The sequence below is a fragment of the Plasmodium relictum genome (assembly GCF_900005765.1).
Source record: "Plasmodium relictum strain SGS1 genome assembly, chromosome: 7".
Taxonomy (NCBI): domain Eukaryota; phylum Apicomplexa; class Aconoidasida; order Haemosporida; family Plasmodiidae; genus Plasmodium; species Plasmodium relictum.
The window spans coordinates 381,650-400,964 of NC_041685.1; the positions used below are offsets into that span (position 1 = coordinate 381,650).

The 19,315-nt window shown below is 20.4% G+C and overlaps 3 protein-coding genes across 3 annotated transcripts; all 3 read left to right on the forward strand.

Moving 5' to 3' along the window:
• Nucleotides 1-764: 764 nt before the first annotated feature.
• On the forward strand, nucleotides 765-3,991 carry PRELSG_0708500 (conserved Plasmodium protein, unknown function; the record flags this gene model as incomplete). Its single annotated transcript, XM_028675772.1, has 2 exons — nucleotides 765-3,282; nucleotides 3,429-3,991. 2 exons carry the CDS (start codon nucleotides 765-767, stop codon nucleotides 3,989-3,991), a joined length of 3,081 nt encoding a protein of 1,026 aa, XP_028532328.1.
• A 2,000-nt stretch (nucleotides 3,992-5,991) lies between these two features.
• PRELSG_0708600 (conserved Plasmodium protein, unknown function) lies at nucleotides 5,992-6,606 on the forward strand (the record flags this gene model as incomplete). Its single annotated transcript, XM_028675773.1, has 1 exon — nucleotides 5,992-6,606. One exon carries the CDS (start codon nucleotides 5,992-5,994, stop codon nucleotides 6,604-6,606), a length of 615 nt encoding a protein of 204 aa, XP_028532329.1.
• Nucleotides 6,607-8,046: 1,440 nt separating this feature from the next.
• On the forward strand, nucleotides 8,047-17,330 carry CRMP1 (cysteine repeat modular protein 1, putative; the record flags this gene model as incomplete). Its single annotated transcript, XM_028675774.1, has 2 exons — nucleotides 8,047-16,654; nucleotides 16,879-17,330. 2 exons carry the CDS (start codon nucleotides 8,047-8,049, stop codon nucleotides 17,328-17,330), a joined length of 9,060 nt encoding a protein of 3,019 aa, XP_028532330.1.
• Nucleotides 17,331-19,315: the final 1,985 nt, after the last annotated feature.

The following is a 19,315-nucleotide window of genomic DNA, read 5'->3' on the forward strand; positions in this document are numbered from 1 at the left end:
TTTTATATTCTACTTTGTTATATTTAATTGAATTTTATTTTTTTAATATTTGATGTGAAACCATAAAAACAAGGAATAGAATTTAATCATTCTTAACTTATGGTAACTAGGAAATTTCAAAAAAAAATAGAAAATTTATATTGGTTCAGAATTTATAATTTTAAAAATTGATGGAAAAAAAAGAAAAAAATAATCTCTAGATTAAGTGTAAAAGAAATATAACCATTCTAATTTTATATACATGTTAATAATACCAAAACAAAATTATTATTTAATAATTTCAAAATTTATTTAATGATTATAGTCAAAGAGCAGTATACAGCTAACAGATTAAAAAAAAAAAAAAATTCACAAACACATTAAAAATCAACATTTTTTTTTATAGTATAAACAAATTTTATACTTTTGCAAAATTTATATTATTCTACATATTTTTTTTTGAGATGAAAAAAAAAAAGAAAAATTACAAAATAGGAATCAATGTGATTATATGATAAAATTAAATAACTATTAGACCTTAAATAAACAATCTATTTTTAATGAATATTTTATCTATAGCCTAAAAAAAAAATAGAATTGCATGCATTCAAGCAATATGCTGATGAGCTATATAACAAATTCCTAATAATAAGAAAAAAAAAAAAAGTATTAATAATAATAAAAGAGAACAAAAAAAAAAAAAAAAATTAAAATCTATATTAAGAAAAAAATAAATTTAAGAAAAAATAAAATAAAATAAGATAAAGCAATAAAAAAAAGTTACAATGAGTTTGAGTCAGCTTTCTAACAGAAGAGAAACTAGTAAAAGGAAAAAAAAAATTGTAACATATGAGTCGAGAAAAGAGAAAATTAATAAAGAAAAAAATTTTGAGAATTACACAAATATCAGGATTAATAGAAGTGAAACTCCCTACTGGAATAAAAAAAATTATTATGAAATTGAAAAATGTATAATGAATTACGAAAATTTTAATTTAATAAAAAAAAATTTTTTTGAGGTTCCAGCACATAGTAGTAGTACACCTACTTTAAATGAAATAAAATTAGAATATCCCAACAATATGCAAAAAAAAAAAAAAAACCTTAAAAAGATGAATGAAAAAAGTGAGTTTAAAAAAAATATTAGTAAAAATGTTAGGAAAAGAAGAAATTTACAAAATGAAAAAAGAACGTATTCGATTAATAAATATAAAGAAAAAAAAAAAAAAGGTTGCATAAAAAGTGGTGATATAAGTTCAAATAATAAATATGAAGATTACTGTAATAATCCTGATTATAAAATTCATGGAGAGTATCATGATGAATGTAATTATGATTATATAAAAAATGATAGTAAAACAACAATTTTTGAGGAAAATTTAAAAAAAAAAGTGTATACTTGTGATATACATCTCCTATTTAATAATTTTTGTCAGTTTTTTAATTGTAACAGTAACCAAGAATCTATAAATGATGAGACACTTAAATCAGAATTAACGATAGATTCAAATAATTCTAAAACAAATGATTTATTTTGTAAAAATGAATTATATCTTGAATGGGGGCATATAAATTCTCCAGGGAATTCAACAGATGTAAGTAAAAAGGATAGTATTATATGCTTCAATGAGTCTGACAATAATAAATGTTCTGAGTATAAAAAAAAATATATTAATTTAGAAAACATAAAAATAAATAATAGCACTACTGAAAATTATGAAAATTCCTTAATGGACATGCCTTTTGCTAAAACAAATGATTATGATACTATTAATGAAATGGTAACAGGGGATAATACAAAAAATGAAGGAAATTTTAAAAAAGAAAGCATCAGTAAAATTTTAAGAGATGAAAATAGTGAAAATGAAGAGAAAAGAAATAGTAATGGGAATTTAACTACTTACTATGATAATATAAGCAACTTAGATATGCCATCATTATTAACAAAAGAAATAAATAACAAAATAAATTATCTTGCTAACATTGATAAAAATGTTGTATTTATTCAAATTCAAAATTTTTCTCAAAAAATTGACGAATATATTTCTGACGAAAGAATTTTTAGAGCACAAAAACTAATTGATCATGTAAAAAAATACACAGAATATTATATTAACTATTTTAAAAAATCAAATGAAAAGGATGTTGTAGAAAAATTATTAAAATATTATGATGAAAACTGCATGGACAAAAATATTAAATATAATATTAACAATTTAAAAGTTAATATTATTCTTTATTTTTTAAATTTTTTTCGTTTAAATGAAATGTCAAGTATATTAAATCATTATTGTTATTATTTTTCTATAGATACAATGAATAGCATGGCCTCAGATACCGTTAGTGACCCAAATGAAAATAATAATATATCAAAATACTACGAGGATAATATGAATCCAAAAACTTTATATTCTTGTGCTAATTCTGATTTGGGTATACCTTGGAAGTCAATAAAATGTTTTAGCTTGCCAGGAAGTGGAAATGTATCTAAAATAAATAGCAATATAAATAATAATAATAATAATAGTCATAGTAATGAAAATATTAATAATAATGGCAATTATAGTAATGAAAATATTAGTAATAATAGTAATGAAAATATTAATTTTAATAATAGTAGTAGTAATAATAATAATAATAATAATAATAATATTAATAATAATGGCAATTATAGTAATGAAAATATTAATAATAATAATAATAGCAATCATAGTAATGAAAATATTAGTAATAATAGTAATGAAAATATTAATATTAATAATAGTAGTAGTAATAATAATAATAATAATGAAAATATGAATAATAGCATAAACAATAATAATAATAATAGAGATAATAAAGTTATTATAGATAAAATATATCATCAGCAATACATTACATCCAATATTATAACTAGCAACACTTTGGAGAACGAACAAAGCATAGATCACCAAAATATAAATATAAAAAATAACAATCAACGTCATATGGTAAAGATAATACAAAAATATTCCAAAAGATTCAAGAATTTTAGAAAAGCAAAACAAAACAAAGAAGGATGGATAAAGGAAAACGAAAAATATCTTGATATGTGGCATAGAGTAGATAATGAGAATAATATTTCTGTACATGTTAGAGCTAAATTGCCATATGAAGTTAATAGAATATTATCTATTTTAAATGAAACAGAATTAAGTATAAATTGGGCTCCTTTTTTAACATCAGCAAAAAAAATAAAGCATTTATCAAGAGCAAGCTCAATTATTACTCAGTTATATGAATATCCAATTATTGGAAAAAAAGAATCTTTAATGTATTGCTTAGGTAAAATAAATAAATACAAATATACATATATAAATTAATATTTTGAAGAATGATTTATCATTAAATTATTTAATTGACATTTATTTAACATAAATAAATATTAACTATTAAAATTTTCATATATTTTTTATTTCAATTATTTATAGGTGCTAATTCTTTAGAAGAATTAGGATGTATTATATTATGTTGCAAAGCTCCTCCAGAACTTGACAAAGATATTTTATTTTATGAAAATATATGTGAAAAAATAAAAATAAATAAATATGAGGAAATAATAAAAGTTAATGATGTTCCAACAAAATCCCAAAAAAGTTATAAAGAAGTGACATTCTTTAATTATAGATTACCTGATCCTATACCGAAAATAGACAGACAAAAAGCAGCTGACTTGTGTTTTTTATTATATCCATTAAACAATGGAAATTCAACAGTTCTTGAATTATTTTTACACTTCGAAAATGAATTTAAATATACACCTATTAAAATGGTTACATATTTCATTAAAAAAATTGTTAAAAATATGTATGAAAATATTATTAAATCTTGTAAAAATTATGAACATATATATTCTGACTTCTTAAAAAAAAATTCAGAATTTTATGTTTGGCTAGATGATCAAATTAAAAAATTTTTGAAAAGTAAACGTAACACAAAACTAATAGATTCAATAAGTCTCGAAAGTTATAATGATCAAGAAAATAATGAATAATTTAATTTTAAAAAAATTATAATATAATGAAGAAAAAATAATTATATAAAATTATTTCGTTTATGCATATGTAATTAAAACGTTTAATCTATAATCAATAATTTTTATGAAAAATTTAAAAAATATAAAAATTTAATAATATTCCATTTTGATTAATATATTTTATTTAGTTTTTATTATAAACTTCTGTATATATATATTTATACCAATATATTTTTTTGTTAATTTTTCAATTTCTGTTGAATTAATTCTATAATATTCAATTATAACTAATTTTTATTTTCATTTTTGTGTTATTTTTTCTGTCTACAATATGAAAATATTATATTTATCAAAAAATATTATTGTATTTATTATTTTATTTTTTATGTAAGATTATAGTTATATATAATAAATAATTTATACAGCAATATAAAAAACATCAGTCTATGAAAATGCTTATATCAACAAAAGAAAAAACTCATATATATATATATTTACAAGTATGCCAACCTATAATATTTCATAAATTCATGAATTTTTTATTTTAATTTATTTTTTTGTTATTTTATTATTTTTTTTTTTTTTTTTTTTGTAATTAATAGCATTTACAATGTTTTTTTAAAAAATATGCAAACAATTTTGATTGCATTTTTTTAGAAATGTAGATACACCCTTGTATTTTATATTATTTTATTTTATTTAAATTAATTTGCATATTTCATGAAGGCTTTTTTTTTAATCATTTCATAGAGTTTTATCAATTATTATTTATATTATATATACATTTATTTATATAAAAAAGGTATATTAATGTCTTATTTTTTTTATATTAATAAATTTTATAGAAATATATTACAAAATTATTATTAAAAATTTTAATTCATTGTGTTAAATAATTATATACATTTGCATATATATATTATATATCAGAACAAATTTTTATTAATGTAAGTAAAAATTGCATTTAAAATTTTTTTTTATAATATTTTAAAAATATTTTATTATTTTTATATAATATTGTAAAAATTAAAAATTTACTTTATGTAATAATTTTTTTATATTTTTAATTTTTCGGGAATACATTAAGTAGAATAAAATAAAATTTTTGAATATTTTTTACTTTTTTTTTATTTTTTATTTTATCTTTTACAAAGTATTTATATATTAAAGGATAATATTTATGTATAATATCTTTTTATATTTTTTTTTGTAAAATTTAAAAAATATAAGTGAAAAAAAAAAGGTATTTTTTTTTTTTTTAATAATTTAGAAATTTTAACATTATAAAAATTTTTAAGATTCTATGTTTAATATTATTTTTTTAATAAATATGCTTGTTGCACAAGGTTTTATGATTGTTTCTTTCTTTTATTTAAATTTAACCATTTAAAAATTACATTATATATATAACATGAACATCTGTATTGTATAATAAATAAAAAATATTCTCCAAAAATTTCAAGAAAAATGTATTTAAAAGTAAATTTTTAAACATATATAAAATTTAATTAAATATATCAGATAAATTGTGTTATAGCTGTAATATGCAACATATCTTTTTTCATTTTTTTTTCTTTATTCAGTAGCTTTTTATATTTTTAAGTATAATTTTAAAATAATACATAAAATAACATATAGAGCAAAGGGATATAAATATTATTAATAAATATTTAAACAAAGAAAATAGGAAATGAATTAATATGTAAATCAAGAAAATAAACGGATCTTATTTATAATTATAAAAATTTAATATAATTTACTTAAGAAGATTGTTACAAAAATAAAAGCCTTTTCTTTTATTTATAATAATTTAAGAATTGTATTATTTTTTAATAAAAAATTGAATCTATTTTTATCAAGTATTAAAGAAATTAATACATTATTCTTCAGTAAAGTTTCCATTCTAAAATATAATAAGATATTTGTTTTTTCTTTTTTTATATATATAAGAAATCCGGAAAAATTAGTTGTCAATTTTTCTAAAATAAAAGGTATATAATATTATAATAATAATAAAAATGGCCGATAAAATATGTCACAAATTAATTAATGAAAATTTAAAAACTTTATGTGAAAATACATTAGTAAATAAAAGTGATTACGAAAAAAAAAATGAAAATTTTAATAACTTCAATATAAATTGTTCTTCAAAATGCGAAGAATTGTGTAATAATATAAATGAACGACTACAGAAAATAAAAGATATTGTGCATCTAAGATCAACTAGACCAAATGTAATTTTAATAGACACCTTGAAGTATATTAAAGAATATATAAAAGAAATAGAAAAATATATAGAAGTTTTTAATAATGTTATATATGAAGAAAACAGAGCATATTCTTATATTGAAGATATATATAGTGCTTTGAATAATCAAAATCAAAATGTTCAAAAAATATATCATATATGTAGTAAAAATATTGTAATAACGAAAAATAACAATGAACTAGTCTTACAAAAACCTCAAAGTTACTTTTCTCTTTCTTCCAAATTTGTTAATAATTTATTAAGTATATGTAAAGAACGAAATGGAAATACAAATGAAAGTAATAATGAAAATCAGGACGATATTAAAAGTGAGGATAATAATAAAACCGAAAATGAAAATAAGAATGAAAATTATTTAAATTAAAGATCATTGGAAAAAAGAATAAATCATTCAATAGATTAAGCAAATATAACATATAAAAATTAAAGTGATATAGTATTTTTCATTTATCATATTTGGCATTTATTTTAAAATATTCTATATATATAGTTTGTTTGCCTTCATAATTTTAGGTAAAATATTGAAAAATAATAGCTATTTTTTGTTTTATAAATTTTTGTTCATTAATAATAATAATGGAAAGTGTTAAATATTATTATTTAAAGGTTTTTTCCTTTTTTATTTATACAGTATATATATATATTTTTTTTTTCTTTTTTTTTGTATTAATTTTTTGTAAACATTTACTACCATGTTTTTAAATTTTATTTGTTAAAAAAAATACGTATATAAATAAAATTATAATAAAAAAAAATAGATATAAACGTATATTTTTTTTTTTTTTTATTAATACTAAAATTATTTTTTTTAAAATAAGAAAAAATAATTATTAATAAGTAGAAATAACAAGAAAGAAAAAAATTTATTACTGGAATAGTATGTACAATTTATTTCATATTTTCTAAGAAAATTTTTTCCTTTTAATACTTAAACTATTTATTTTTATGCTTTTAGTATTTCTACAATTAAGATTAATATCTTTTTCAAAATATTTTACACATTTTTTTGCATGCTCCCTTTTATACATTTTTTCATTTTGATATATTAGTTCATATAAAGAACAAAACAGTTTTTTTTTTTTATTTTATTTCTAGTGAAATTTAAGGATGAAATTAAACTACATAAACATTATTTACTTTGGTAAAATAGGTGACTATATAAAATTAAAATAAATGATTACTTTTTTTTTTTTTTTTTTTCTCTTAATATGAATTTTTGTTAAAAAAGGAAAAATATGAAAACAATATCTTAATTTTAATTATAATTTATAATTAAGGTTAAAATACTCCGTTTTAAAAAAATATATATATATAATTATGGAACAAATTTTATTTTTTTCAATTCCCCATTTTAATTTTAAACATTTTTTTAAAAAAAGTTGTCTACTGTTGTTGCATGCAGTTCTTTTGAGGTAGAAAAAAAAAAAGACTTAAAGATAATCTACAGTATATTTTGCTTTTTTTTTGTTAACATTTCATTTTTCTTTTTTTGCCTTCAAATGATGAAACAAAAAAAGAGATGAAATAATTATATATAAAAGAAAAATATATATATATAATTTTTAATTGTTTAATTTTATAATATTAATACAAAATTATTTTAAATAAATTCAATAAATTTTTAGTTCTACAAGTCAAAAGAGCACGCTCTGTTATAGATTTGTCTATTTTTTTTTTTTTTCTTTTCTTTTAAATTGTTCTTATTTTAAATTTTTAATTGGGAAGAGGGAAAAAAAAAAAAAGAAAGATAAAATGAAATAGTGATTATTATTAAAATGAATATATTTTATTATTTACCAATAAAATGTCTATAAATTATAAGAATATATTCATAATTGTTTTGTCCTTTAGTATATTAAAATATAAGAATGAGAAAAATAATATAAATTTTTTTAAGAAGAATTACATGAGATATGAAGAAAATAAATATATTTTTAAGCAAAAAGAAAAACCTTTTAAGATTAACGAGGTAAAATTCTATAAAAATAGATTTAATAATAAACATTTAAGTAGATTAAAAAATCTTAGTAATGAAAATATATTTATTGTAAAAAATAAAAGTGGAGAATTGAAAAAAATAAATAGAAAAAAAAGATTTAAGAGAAATTTTATTAATTCCTTTATACAACCTCATTTTTCTAAGTCAAAAGTCAATTTATATAGTTCTTTACAAATTCTAATTGATCAGTATTGCTATCCTTACGTGGCACGTTGTATAGGAATGTATACCAAATGCTTATGTGTTAAGGAGACAGATATAGATAAAACGATATATTCCGGTACATGCTTAAATAATTGTGGCTCTATTTCGGAATGTTATGGATATCCAAAAAATTTACAAAAGATTATTCCACAATCCTTTATTGATAATAAAAAAATTTTAACTTGCGTTTCCTCACGTCTTCAGAGAAAATTAAATAACGGTTGCGGAAAAAATAAAGTATTTAGATATAATAATAGAAAAGGATATTGTATTCCATACGATTTATTAGACTTTAAGAAATCAGGTAAGTATTGCTATAATAATAATAAAGAAATAACGTCATGCTGGGGTTATTTTAAAGATACTTGTAACAATGTAGATGATTATGGTGTGGGTAACAACCTTTATTTTTATTCTATTATACAAAATTCTTGCAATGAACATATAGAAGGAAATGGAGAATCATATGTAGGGTGTCAAGATATGTCTATTACTCAAAGAAAATGTATACATTGGAATTTTTTAAATGTATCAGAATTATTGGGTACGCATTATGGGCACAATTATTGTCGAAATCCTGAAAGTTTAGAGACTATTTACTGTTTTGTTAAAAAGGGGGGTTTTGTTGTGAGGGAATTTTGTACACCAAAAAAAGACACAATTTTGAATGATATTATTTACTCAGAAAAATCGATTTCTACTTTTGATATAACAATGAAAAATGTATCTGATTTTCGTATAATGTTCATGAGGAACAATTGCAATACACCATTCACCGATACTAATAATCCAAATAAAAATATTGTATATGAAAAAACAAATTATATTTACCATGAAGTAGATGGCGAAATTGCACTAACAATTACTTTTAAATATTTTCAATTTGATTATAAATATATTTCTTTCAATAATTTATCTATTTGTGCGTGCTATAAAGATTATTATTCTGATATAAATATTAGTTGCACACCAAACACTTATAAAAAAAAAGTTGGAACTTTTATATATTCTAATTCATTTTTTGGGAAAAATAGTAATGTGTTCCATATAGATAAAAATAAGTATTTCACTCTTAATATAAATGGTGATAGTCTTAGAAGCGAAACATACATTTCTAGTGGGAATTATTCATATGAATGCAACTCTTTATTTCTTATGTATAATTATCAAGATGAATTAAGTGATTTATTAAATACAGATATTAATAAAAAAATACAAAAAGTGTATCCTCCATTGAATTCTTCAAAAAAGGTTTCTTTTATCTATGGATATTCTGATAAAGCTTTAAAATTAGAAACTTTAATCAAAAGAAACGTTTCATACTTATTAACTATTGATAATCTTAGTTATATTTCTTCTCAAAGACTGACTAATTTAAAAGATGGAAATAATTTAATTTGTATAAAATATAATTTAAATGGTTATAAATCATTTTATTATGCTGGAAAAATAATATATAATTATGGAAACTCTTCAGAAGCTAAATATCTTTTGAAAAATGATAAATCATATTATGATAACTTTACATATATAAAAAGATTTCCTAGTTATAGAGGTTTTCATTATTTTTCATTTAGTGATGATAGTTGTGAAATTGATGATCCCCTTTTATCAAATGAAAGAATTCTGCATACGTCAGAAGAAACTAACATAAGTAGGATAAAAAAATATTATTCTTTATATCCGTATAATCATATTAAGAATTATTTTAAAGTTTATGGGAGAAATATGAGTTTTTCTCCTAATGATAATGGGTTGTTTTATATTTTAGTTAAAGGCATCGACATAAAAGGACCAGTAAATTACTTATGTGAAAGAGATGATCAATTTAAACATCCAAGTGCTGTATCCTTAGTTAATTTTTCAGATTTCTTTTCTGTATCATTTAAAGAATTTGCACATTATTTTGAAGTTTACAGTATTCCAACAAATATACATAATACATACTTAAGCGGTATATATTATAACTTTATTTCAAATTTTTTTTACCTTAGAGAGTTATTAAGTAGTTATCACAAAGCAAAAATATTATCTACATGGGCTCATGAAAGTGATAATTATATATCATTATGGTTCATTTCAACCAATGTTCTAACTCCTTTTTTTTTAATAAAATATCAGATAAATTCACCAAGTTTTGCCTTCGCTGATTTTGTGATCATTTCAGAATCTGTAATATCTCTCAACTTTTACATTTTTAGTAAAAGAAATCGCACTATCAAGAAGTATAATACAGATAATTTTTTTAAACTTAACTTGATAAAAGAAGAATATTATTTAGGATTACAAGGAGTAGTGAGTATAGAAAAATTTTCTCATAATAATAAACCTTATTTTTTATTACTATTTAAATACAGTGAGCTTGCCATATTAGACAGTGATTTAGAAGAAGTTCATATTATTAAAGAAAAAGAAAAGCATGTAGATTCTAAACCTATAAAAGTTCAATGTTTAGATATGACAAATATAATGTGTTTTATTTTATATAGATATCATCAAATTTTATGGTTTAGTTTATATTTTAATTTTCAAAGTCCATCTTTTAGTTCATTAACGTCAAGTATTTTCGAAGAAAACAATTTATACACTGATTCTACTAATAATTTAAATAACTATAATGCTACTGAAAAAAAAAGTATAAGTACGTTAAAATCTAGAAGTGTTTATTCTACGCATAGAGATAAGCATAATAAAAGTAGACAGTTAAAAAGATCATCATCACCTCCAAAAAAAAAAAAAAGTGCAGCAACGATACTAATGAAATATATATATATATACATAGAACATGATAAAGAAGTACTACTAGAAACTCCAAATGACATAACAGTAATAAGTAAGTTAAACGAATATATTATCTACGTATCTTTTAAAGAATCTAACAAATTACATATTTATTCAACTGATAGAATTGAAAAAACAATTGAATATTATAAGTTTATAAAAAATGAGGATTTATCCCATTATAATATTAATTATATTTTTAGTTATTTTTTTGTGGATAAAAATTTTATAAACTTCTTTGTGACTAAGGAAGAGGAGAACTATGCTATATGTTCTTTTGTCCATGAAAATTCAAGTAGAACAGTAGTAATTTATAAGCCAAAAGAATGGTATATATATAATAAAAATATTGAATTAAAACCTATTATTAAAGGGGATAAACGGCAAATTAAACATTTCAGTATACAATATGACAATGATTTACAAGATCAGAATATTATCATTTATAAAAAAAGTGGAATAATTCAAATTCATTTCAATAAAATCAAAAGTATGAATGTAAAGTTGAAAGTGATAATGTATGGGTTATTTCAAATATATGAAACCTATGTTACTTTTAATATAATATGTGATTCAGGAAAATATTATAAAAATAATGGATGCCATCCATGCGAGAGAGGATATTATAATAATTTAAAAGAAATAAAAAAAAATATAATATATTTTACAAGATGTGTACCTTGTGAAGAAAATAAAACCACTTCATTAGAAATAGCAACAAATAAAAACGAATGCTTATGTGATTTGGGATATGAATACGTAAAAAATCCAAATAATCCTAGTAATTATATTTGTTCTCCTTGTCCTAAAGGAAAATATAAAAATACTGTATCAAATGAGCTTTGTCAAGGAAATGGCTGCAAAGAAAATTCTACTTCGTTTATCACAGGAGCAAAAAGTGAATTAGAAATTAGATGTTTATGTAATGCAGGATATTATTTAAGTTATAATTCTTCAGGCTTAGAGTTTTGCCAAAAATGTTTGCCTGATTATTTTTGCCCAGGAAGCTTAGTAGGAATACAAAAATGTCCACCATATAATAAAACAATTCCTGATAGCACAACCAATTCTGTATCTATGAATAGCTGCTTTTGTAAAAAGGGATATGAACCAATTGATATGAACAGAAGGAAAATAAAAGGATCTAGAGATGGACATTACTACAAACTTTTTTTTAATAAATATCATTATTTACAACATCAAATAAACCCTCAGCATATTTGTATGGAATGTAATATAGGATATTATAAGGACACTATATCTTTTAAACCATGTGAAAAATGCCCAAAAAATTCTACAAGCAAAGCATATGGTTCTACTAGCATAAAAAAATGCGATTCGTGCTATAGTGGGTATTATAAAAAATTGAATGAAGGTTGCTCAAAATGCTTACCTAATCATTTTTGTGTTGGCAGCTTTCCTAAAAATGATTTAGTTCAGTATACAGGTGATGCAGTAATTTGCCCTAATAATTCTATTACTATACCACCATATGAAAAGAACGCCTCTTTCAAAAATTGCTTATGTGTAGAAGGATATATTAAAAATTCTCAAGAATCTTACAACTTAGATGAACACTGTAAGCCAGTACCCTTAAATTTTTATAAAGATACTATATCCAATGATTTGGGAAAATCTTGCCCTTTAAATAGTATCACTTTGATAGTGGGGGCAAAATCAATTGATGAATGTATATGTAATAAAGGGTATTATTATAATGTAACCAAGAAGGAATGCGAAGAATGTCCAATAGGATATTACTGCCCAGAAAAAAGTTTAAAAAATAAATTTATGAAACCCCAAAAATGTCCAAATAATTCTGGAAACATTAAGAAAGGACTACATGAACTAAGAAATTGCGAATGCAATTTCGGTTATGCTCCAAATATGTATATAAATAAATTGCTTAATAATCAATCATTTAAAGAAAATGAAAAAAGGCTTTTATCTTCCTTTAAAAAATTTGCAAATGAGCCGAATAAGAAAAATATAAAAAATTTTAAAAATTATATTGCTTCTAAAAGGAATAATAATTTTGTAAATAAAAAAAAAAATGAAAACCATTTTGATTCTAATAAACTATTATTGTGTATTAAATGCCCTCCCTCAACCTATAAATCAGTTATATCAAATGAACCATGTGATCCATGCCCTAAAAATTCTAGTACATTGGAATCTTTCAATAAATCCGATGTTTTTTTTTGTTTGTGTAATCCGGGATATTATTTAGATCAACAAACCTGTAAGCCATGCTCTTTTAGTAATTTTTATTGTGCAGGAGAAAAAATATATATAATAACTGAAGATATGCATAATGAAATAATAAATGATATTAGAAAAAATATCTCTGAATTTAAAGGTACAAATAAAAATGCTTTTATTAATTCTATTATTGATAAATATGATGAAAAAATTTCAGATTTTAATATAAAATATGATTTTAAAAATGGAAATCCTTTTGATTTATATAGTTCTAGTAAAACATTATCTACCATTCAAAACTACAGTGAAAGAATAAGACTATCAAGTAAAAAAAACCTGGAATCTTTAAATGAGAAAAAAAATAATGAAGATTTAAAAAATATTTTAAAAAATTTTTTTCATAAAGACCATAAAAATATTATATATGCAAAATATCAAAAAATCATAAAATGCCAAAAAAATACAGTAATTCCTTTAGGTGTAGATTCTTCTTATACTTTTGATGATTGTAAATGTGCTAAAGGATATTATTTAGAATCAAAAGATTTCTCTAAATCTATAAAAATATGTAAACCATGTAAAGAAGGGACATTTAAAAATTATGTTGGAGATGAAGCATTTTGTGTTTCTTGCCCTCCCAAATCTACCAGTTTTGAAGGGTCTATTTATCCTACTCATTGTTTTTGTAAAGAAGGTTTTTTTTATAGTAATGAAAATTGTTTGGAATGTTTAGAAGGAGCTACATGTAAGGGTGGATTATATGAAAGTACCATGAAGAGGGCTCAATTGGATATTGAGAATATTATTATTACTAAAGAAGATCATGTAAAGCCTGAATCGAAAAAGGGATATTTTTTAGATGAAAGTGTAATCAGCTTTGTTGATGCTAGCGAATGGAAGTTTATTAAGTGTCCTATAAATGGGGCATGCTTAGAAAAAAACAAGTGTCATTATACTATGAATAATTATTTATGCGTTGAATGTACTCAAGGATATACAAACAGCTTTATGAGGTCTTTATGTGTGAAATGCCCTAATAATACTATTAACATTATCCTTTTATTTATAATTTATGTTACTTTTTGCTTTATTATTATAATTATATCCTATTTAAACATATCCTCTGGTTTTTATAGAAGATCCATTCATTCTATAGTAATTAAGATTGCCGTTAATTATATTTCTTGTATGTTAGTTATTACAGTTTTAAAGGAAAATAATTTGCTATTGCCAACATTCGTTCTTGATTTTTATAAAAAAATAAATAATTTAATACATAGAGGTGAAAATAGAAAAATTGTAAGTGTGGATTGTTTGCTAAGGCATTATTTTAATTTGAGCTATAGCGATTCTTTCTTTTATACAAGTTTAATATTTTTTCTTATTCCAGTTCTTTTAATTATATCATTAACTATAATTTTATTTATCATACTGAAATTGTATAGACTCATAAAAAAAAAGGTAATTGCAAATAGATTGGATTTATTGAGAATAGCTAAAAAAGAAAAAATATTCTTTTTAGCTAATTCTTTAGAAAAGTCATATTCAAAAGAAAGATTTATAATGATATTGAGGTATATAAAGTTAGAGCATTATACCATAATGGATAGGATATTAATTTTTTTTGAAGATATGATTCCTGTATATGTGACTTTTTTATTTATTATACATGCAAAAACATCTTTAAGAATGTTTCAATTATTTGACTGTTCTTATATTAAATATAGTAACAATTCTGGAAAATATATATTAAGCAGAGCTAGTAGTGTCCAATGTAATTTGAATACAGAATATTTCAAGTTTTTTATGTTAGGATTATCGGGAACAATTATGTGGTCTGTAGGAATACCTTTGTTTTCTTTTTTCGTTCTATATATAAATAGACACAATTTATTTCATGAAAATGTTCGTATAAAATATGGATTTTTACATAATGGCTATTTACATAATAGATGGTACTGGGAAGCTATCGTTTTTATTCGTAAAATAAGTGTACTATTTATTACAACAGTAATTATATTTCCATCAGACGAAACTAATGCATCAAGATTATTGCTTATTACTTTTGTGGCTGTATTCTCTTTATGTGTTCACTTTATTTTCCAACCATTTGATAAAAGAAATTTCTTCACTTTAAATAAATTAGAAAACTTTAGTTTATACATATGGGTTTCTACCATTATTATAATTTCTGTTTTATTATCAATGAATTTAAAAGAGTTACTAAATTTCATTATTTTATTTTTCTTGGCCATGCTTCACATTATTTTTAGTGTAAAATTGTTATTTTGCTTATTTTATGAATGTGTGGAAAATATAAGAAGAAAAAAGACGTGCTATAATGTACCGATTATTGGTTCCTATGCCAAATTATTAGGAGATATTGTAGAAAAAAAAAAAAAACAAGAGCCTTTAATTTATTATGATAAAAATTCTAAAAGAATTGCTATTATTCTTCCAGAATGTGTTATAAAAAAAAAAAAAAAAATGGAAAATTTCGCTAAATCATTTCAAGGAATTTTTAAAAGTTTATCTCATTTTTATAAGAGAAAAAAAGGATATATGCAATTAAAAAACCATTCGGATGAAGTAAATGAAGAAAGCAAAGCAATTCAACAAATACCTAGTACGAACAAAGGAATAGATACAAAAAGTAAATATATTTCTAAAAATTACAAAATAAGTAATCAGCAGGATGATGATAATGATTTGTTGTTTGAAGATTCTACACAAAATCAAAGAATGCATTTTTGTTCTTTTTTAAAGAGCACTAATGTTTCTGTATATGGAAACATAAATAAAGAATGTAGAATGTTTGCTATAGAAATTTATAAAGAATTATTTGATATATTTTTAAAAAATGTCACCTTAATTTATATTTCTGATATGTTCTTTGAGTTTTTATTTAAAATATCTATCAATATAGAAAATTTAATAGATAACCTAGATCAGAAAGAAAAAATATTTGAATCGTTAAATGAAGAACAAAATTTTGATCACCTTATTCAGTGGTCATTAGAAAGAAAAGAGAAATATAATGAAAATAAAAAGCTAGAAGAGAGTGAATTAATTTCTTATAAAAATTTTAAATCTAATTTCAATTTATCTAAAGAAAATTCAGATGTTTTTCAAGTCCCTTTATCGTTTTGTGATGAAATGGAACTAAATGATTCCAATGACAACAAAAAAAATGAGGATAAAAAAAAAAAAAAAAAAAATCAATATAGTAATCTTAAATATAAATTTTTTTTTTTTTAATATTCATTAAAATTAAATATATTGTTTTTTTTTTTTTGTATATATTATAAATATATCATATTAAAAAAAGAAATATATTTTTTAAATACTTAAGATTTACTAAGCATGTATACATATACATATATATATATGTCTTTCTTCTTTTAAATTATACATATATTAATATTTTTTCTTTTTAATTCTTTTTTTTAGTTTCCATGAAACAAAAAGAAAAATTATTTTCTTTTTTCAGTGATGATCTATTAAATAAAAAAATTGCGTTGTCAGAATTTTATTTTATTCTCATAGAATTGAAGTTAAAATATTTTAGTAGTTTACCTTCCTGTTTCTACATGTTCAAAATATATAAAAAATTAGAAAAAAAATATGAAAGGCGGAAATTGAGGAAATTAAATGAAAAGTTAAAAAAATGCCAAAGCATTAATGATGGTAATATAAAAACTAATGAAGGAGATTTAAAAATAGATGAGATAAAAGAAAAAATACCACTATTATATAAAGAATTTAAAGATCTTTCTAAAATAATTGAACAATTAAAACATGAATATATTAACATAAATAAAAAGGATTATGAAAAAGATTCAGCAAACGAAAGTGTATTTACTGATTTAGATGATGATATTTCTTTATCAAGATTTACTTGAAAATAACATGTTGATCACAACATTTAAATTGTAAAAAAATAATAAAAGCTAGGTATATACTATAAAACAAAGAAGAAAAAATGAAAATGTCTAAAAACTTATACCCATAACACTTCAATGAAAAAAAAGAAAAGAAAAGAAAAATGGAATACTTTACTTATACTAAAAAAATGGTGCAACTTTTTATTAAATTTTACATAATGTTTATTATTTTTTAATAAGAACAAAATATTTTAATTTATATCATATTTTACGTTCATATATGTCTATTTTAACTTTTTTTTTTTTTTTTCTGCTAATTTTTGTATTCACGTTATTATTTTATTTTATTTTTTTTTTATTTTTCTTTATTTCTATTACATATTTAAAAAAAAAAAAAAATAAGATTTATGTTGTTTCAAGAATCAACATAATATTATATATACGATAAATGCAAAAGAAAATAATTTATTTTTTTAAAGATAAAAATATTTAATCTTACAAATAGTAAAATATTTTTATAACTAAATTTTTTTAACCTTTGTGATATTTTTTTATCATTTAATTTATTTTTGTATTCTTAATTATTGTGTAAGGAATGAAATATAATAATAACTAGATTGTCTTAATATAAGTAAGAATACTAGGAATAAATAGTTAACTATAAGGATCACTAATAAATGTCGCAAAGTATGTTTCCCATCATATATTTAATATATTTCATTTTTTTTATTTTTTTTTTATACATAAAATTTTAGACTAATTTTAATTATCTAGCAATATAGTCAGAAAAAAAAAAAAAAAGGAATTTACTTTGAAAAATAAGTTTATTTTGAACGTTACAGAAAATACAAGCTGTCATTCTCAAAAATGATACAAATAGTAATAAGAAAATAATTATGAAGGAAAACTATATAAAATTGCATTTTAATTAATATATATGATATATGAGTCACAAATATCATAAAATAAAATAAAAATAAAAATTTTTTATTATAATTTTAATTTTATGAATGAAATAAATAGAATATTTAGCACTTTTGTTAGAGCAATATGTTTGATGATATATAACATTATATGATTTTAGATTTAGTCAAATTATAAATACATTATGATTTAATTTTTGACTATTTTTTACACTCTTCTAATAATAATAATTCAAAGAAAAGCCACGAAAAAATAAGATACTTATTAAATAACTCATGTAGAGTATAAAAATATATGAAAAAATGCTTGGGAATTTTGTTTAACGATAATAACAGTAATAAAATATATAAGAAAGAATATATTTTTAGAAAAAAAAAATTATATATATTAGAAATTAAGAATGATAATTTACAAAAATAATTTTTATAATTCAAAATAAAGGTATCCTAATTTTAAGTTATGTTTTAAAAAAAAAATCAGCACATAAAACATAATGAATACAAATTTTATATTTAATAGAATCATTGTATTGTCAAGAAATATATATATATATATATATATAAAATGGGATAATTATATGTTTTACAAAGTAAAATTGTGATAAAAATGAAAAAAAAATAGAATAAATGGGAACATAAAAATGATAATGAAAGGATTAATAAAAAAAAAAAATATATATATTCTTATTAATTATGAAAATAAAATAAATTCAAATTATTTTATATCTATTCAGAAATACAAATTTCCACTCTTTTTAATCAATGTTGTATAAAAATATATAATACATTTGAATAAGTCTGTTAAGTATTTTCTTTCATTTTTTTTTTCCCCATTATATGTGCTATTTAAAATTTTTAAGTTTTATTCATTTTAAAAATATATAAATTGCTTTTGAGACATATTCACATACTTAGTAAAGTTCTTAATATGAACTTTATTTATTAAAAATTAATTTTAAGCATTAAAATATATATACAAATAAATATAATAAATAGTTACAAAATCTAACTTTTCTTTTAAGATTTTTAGATAAATATATCATTGTTGACATGACTTATTATATAACTTAGAAATGTTTA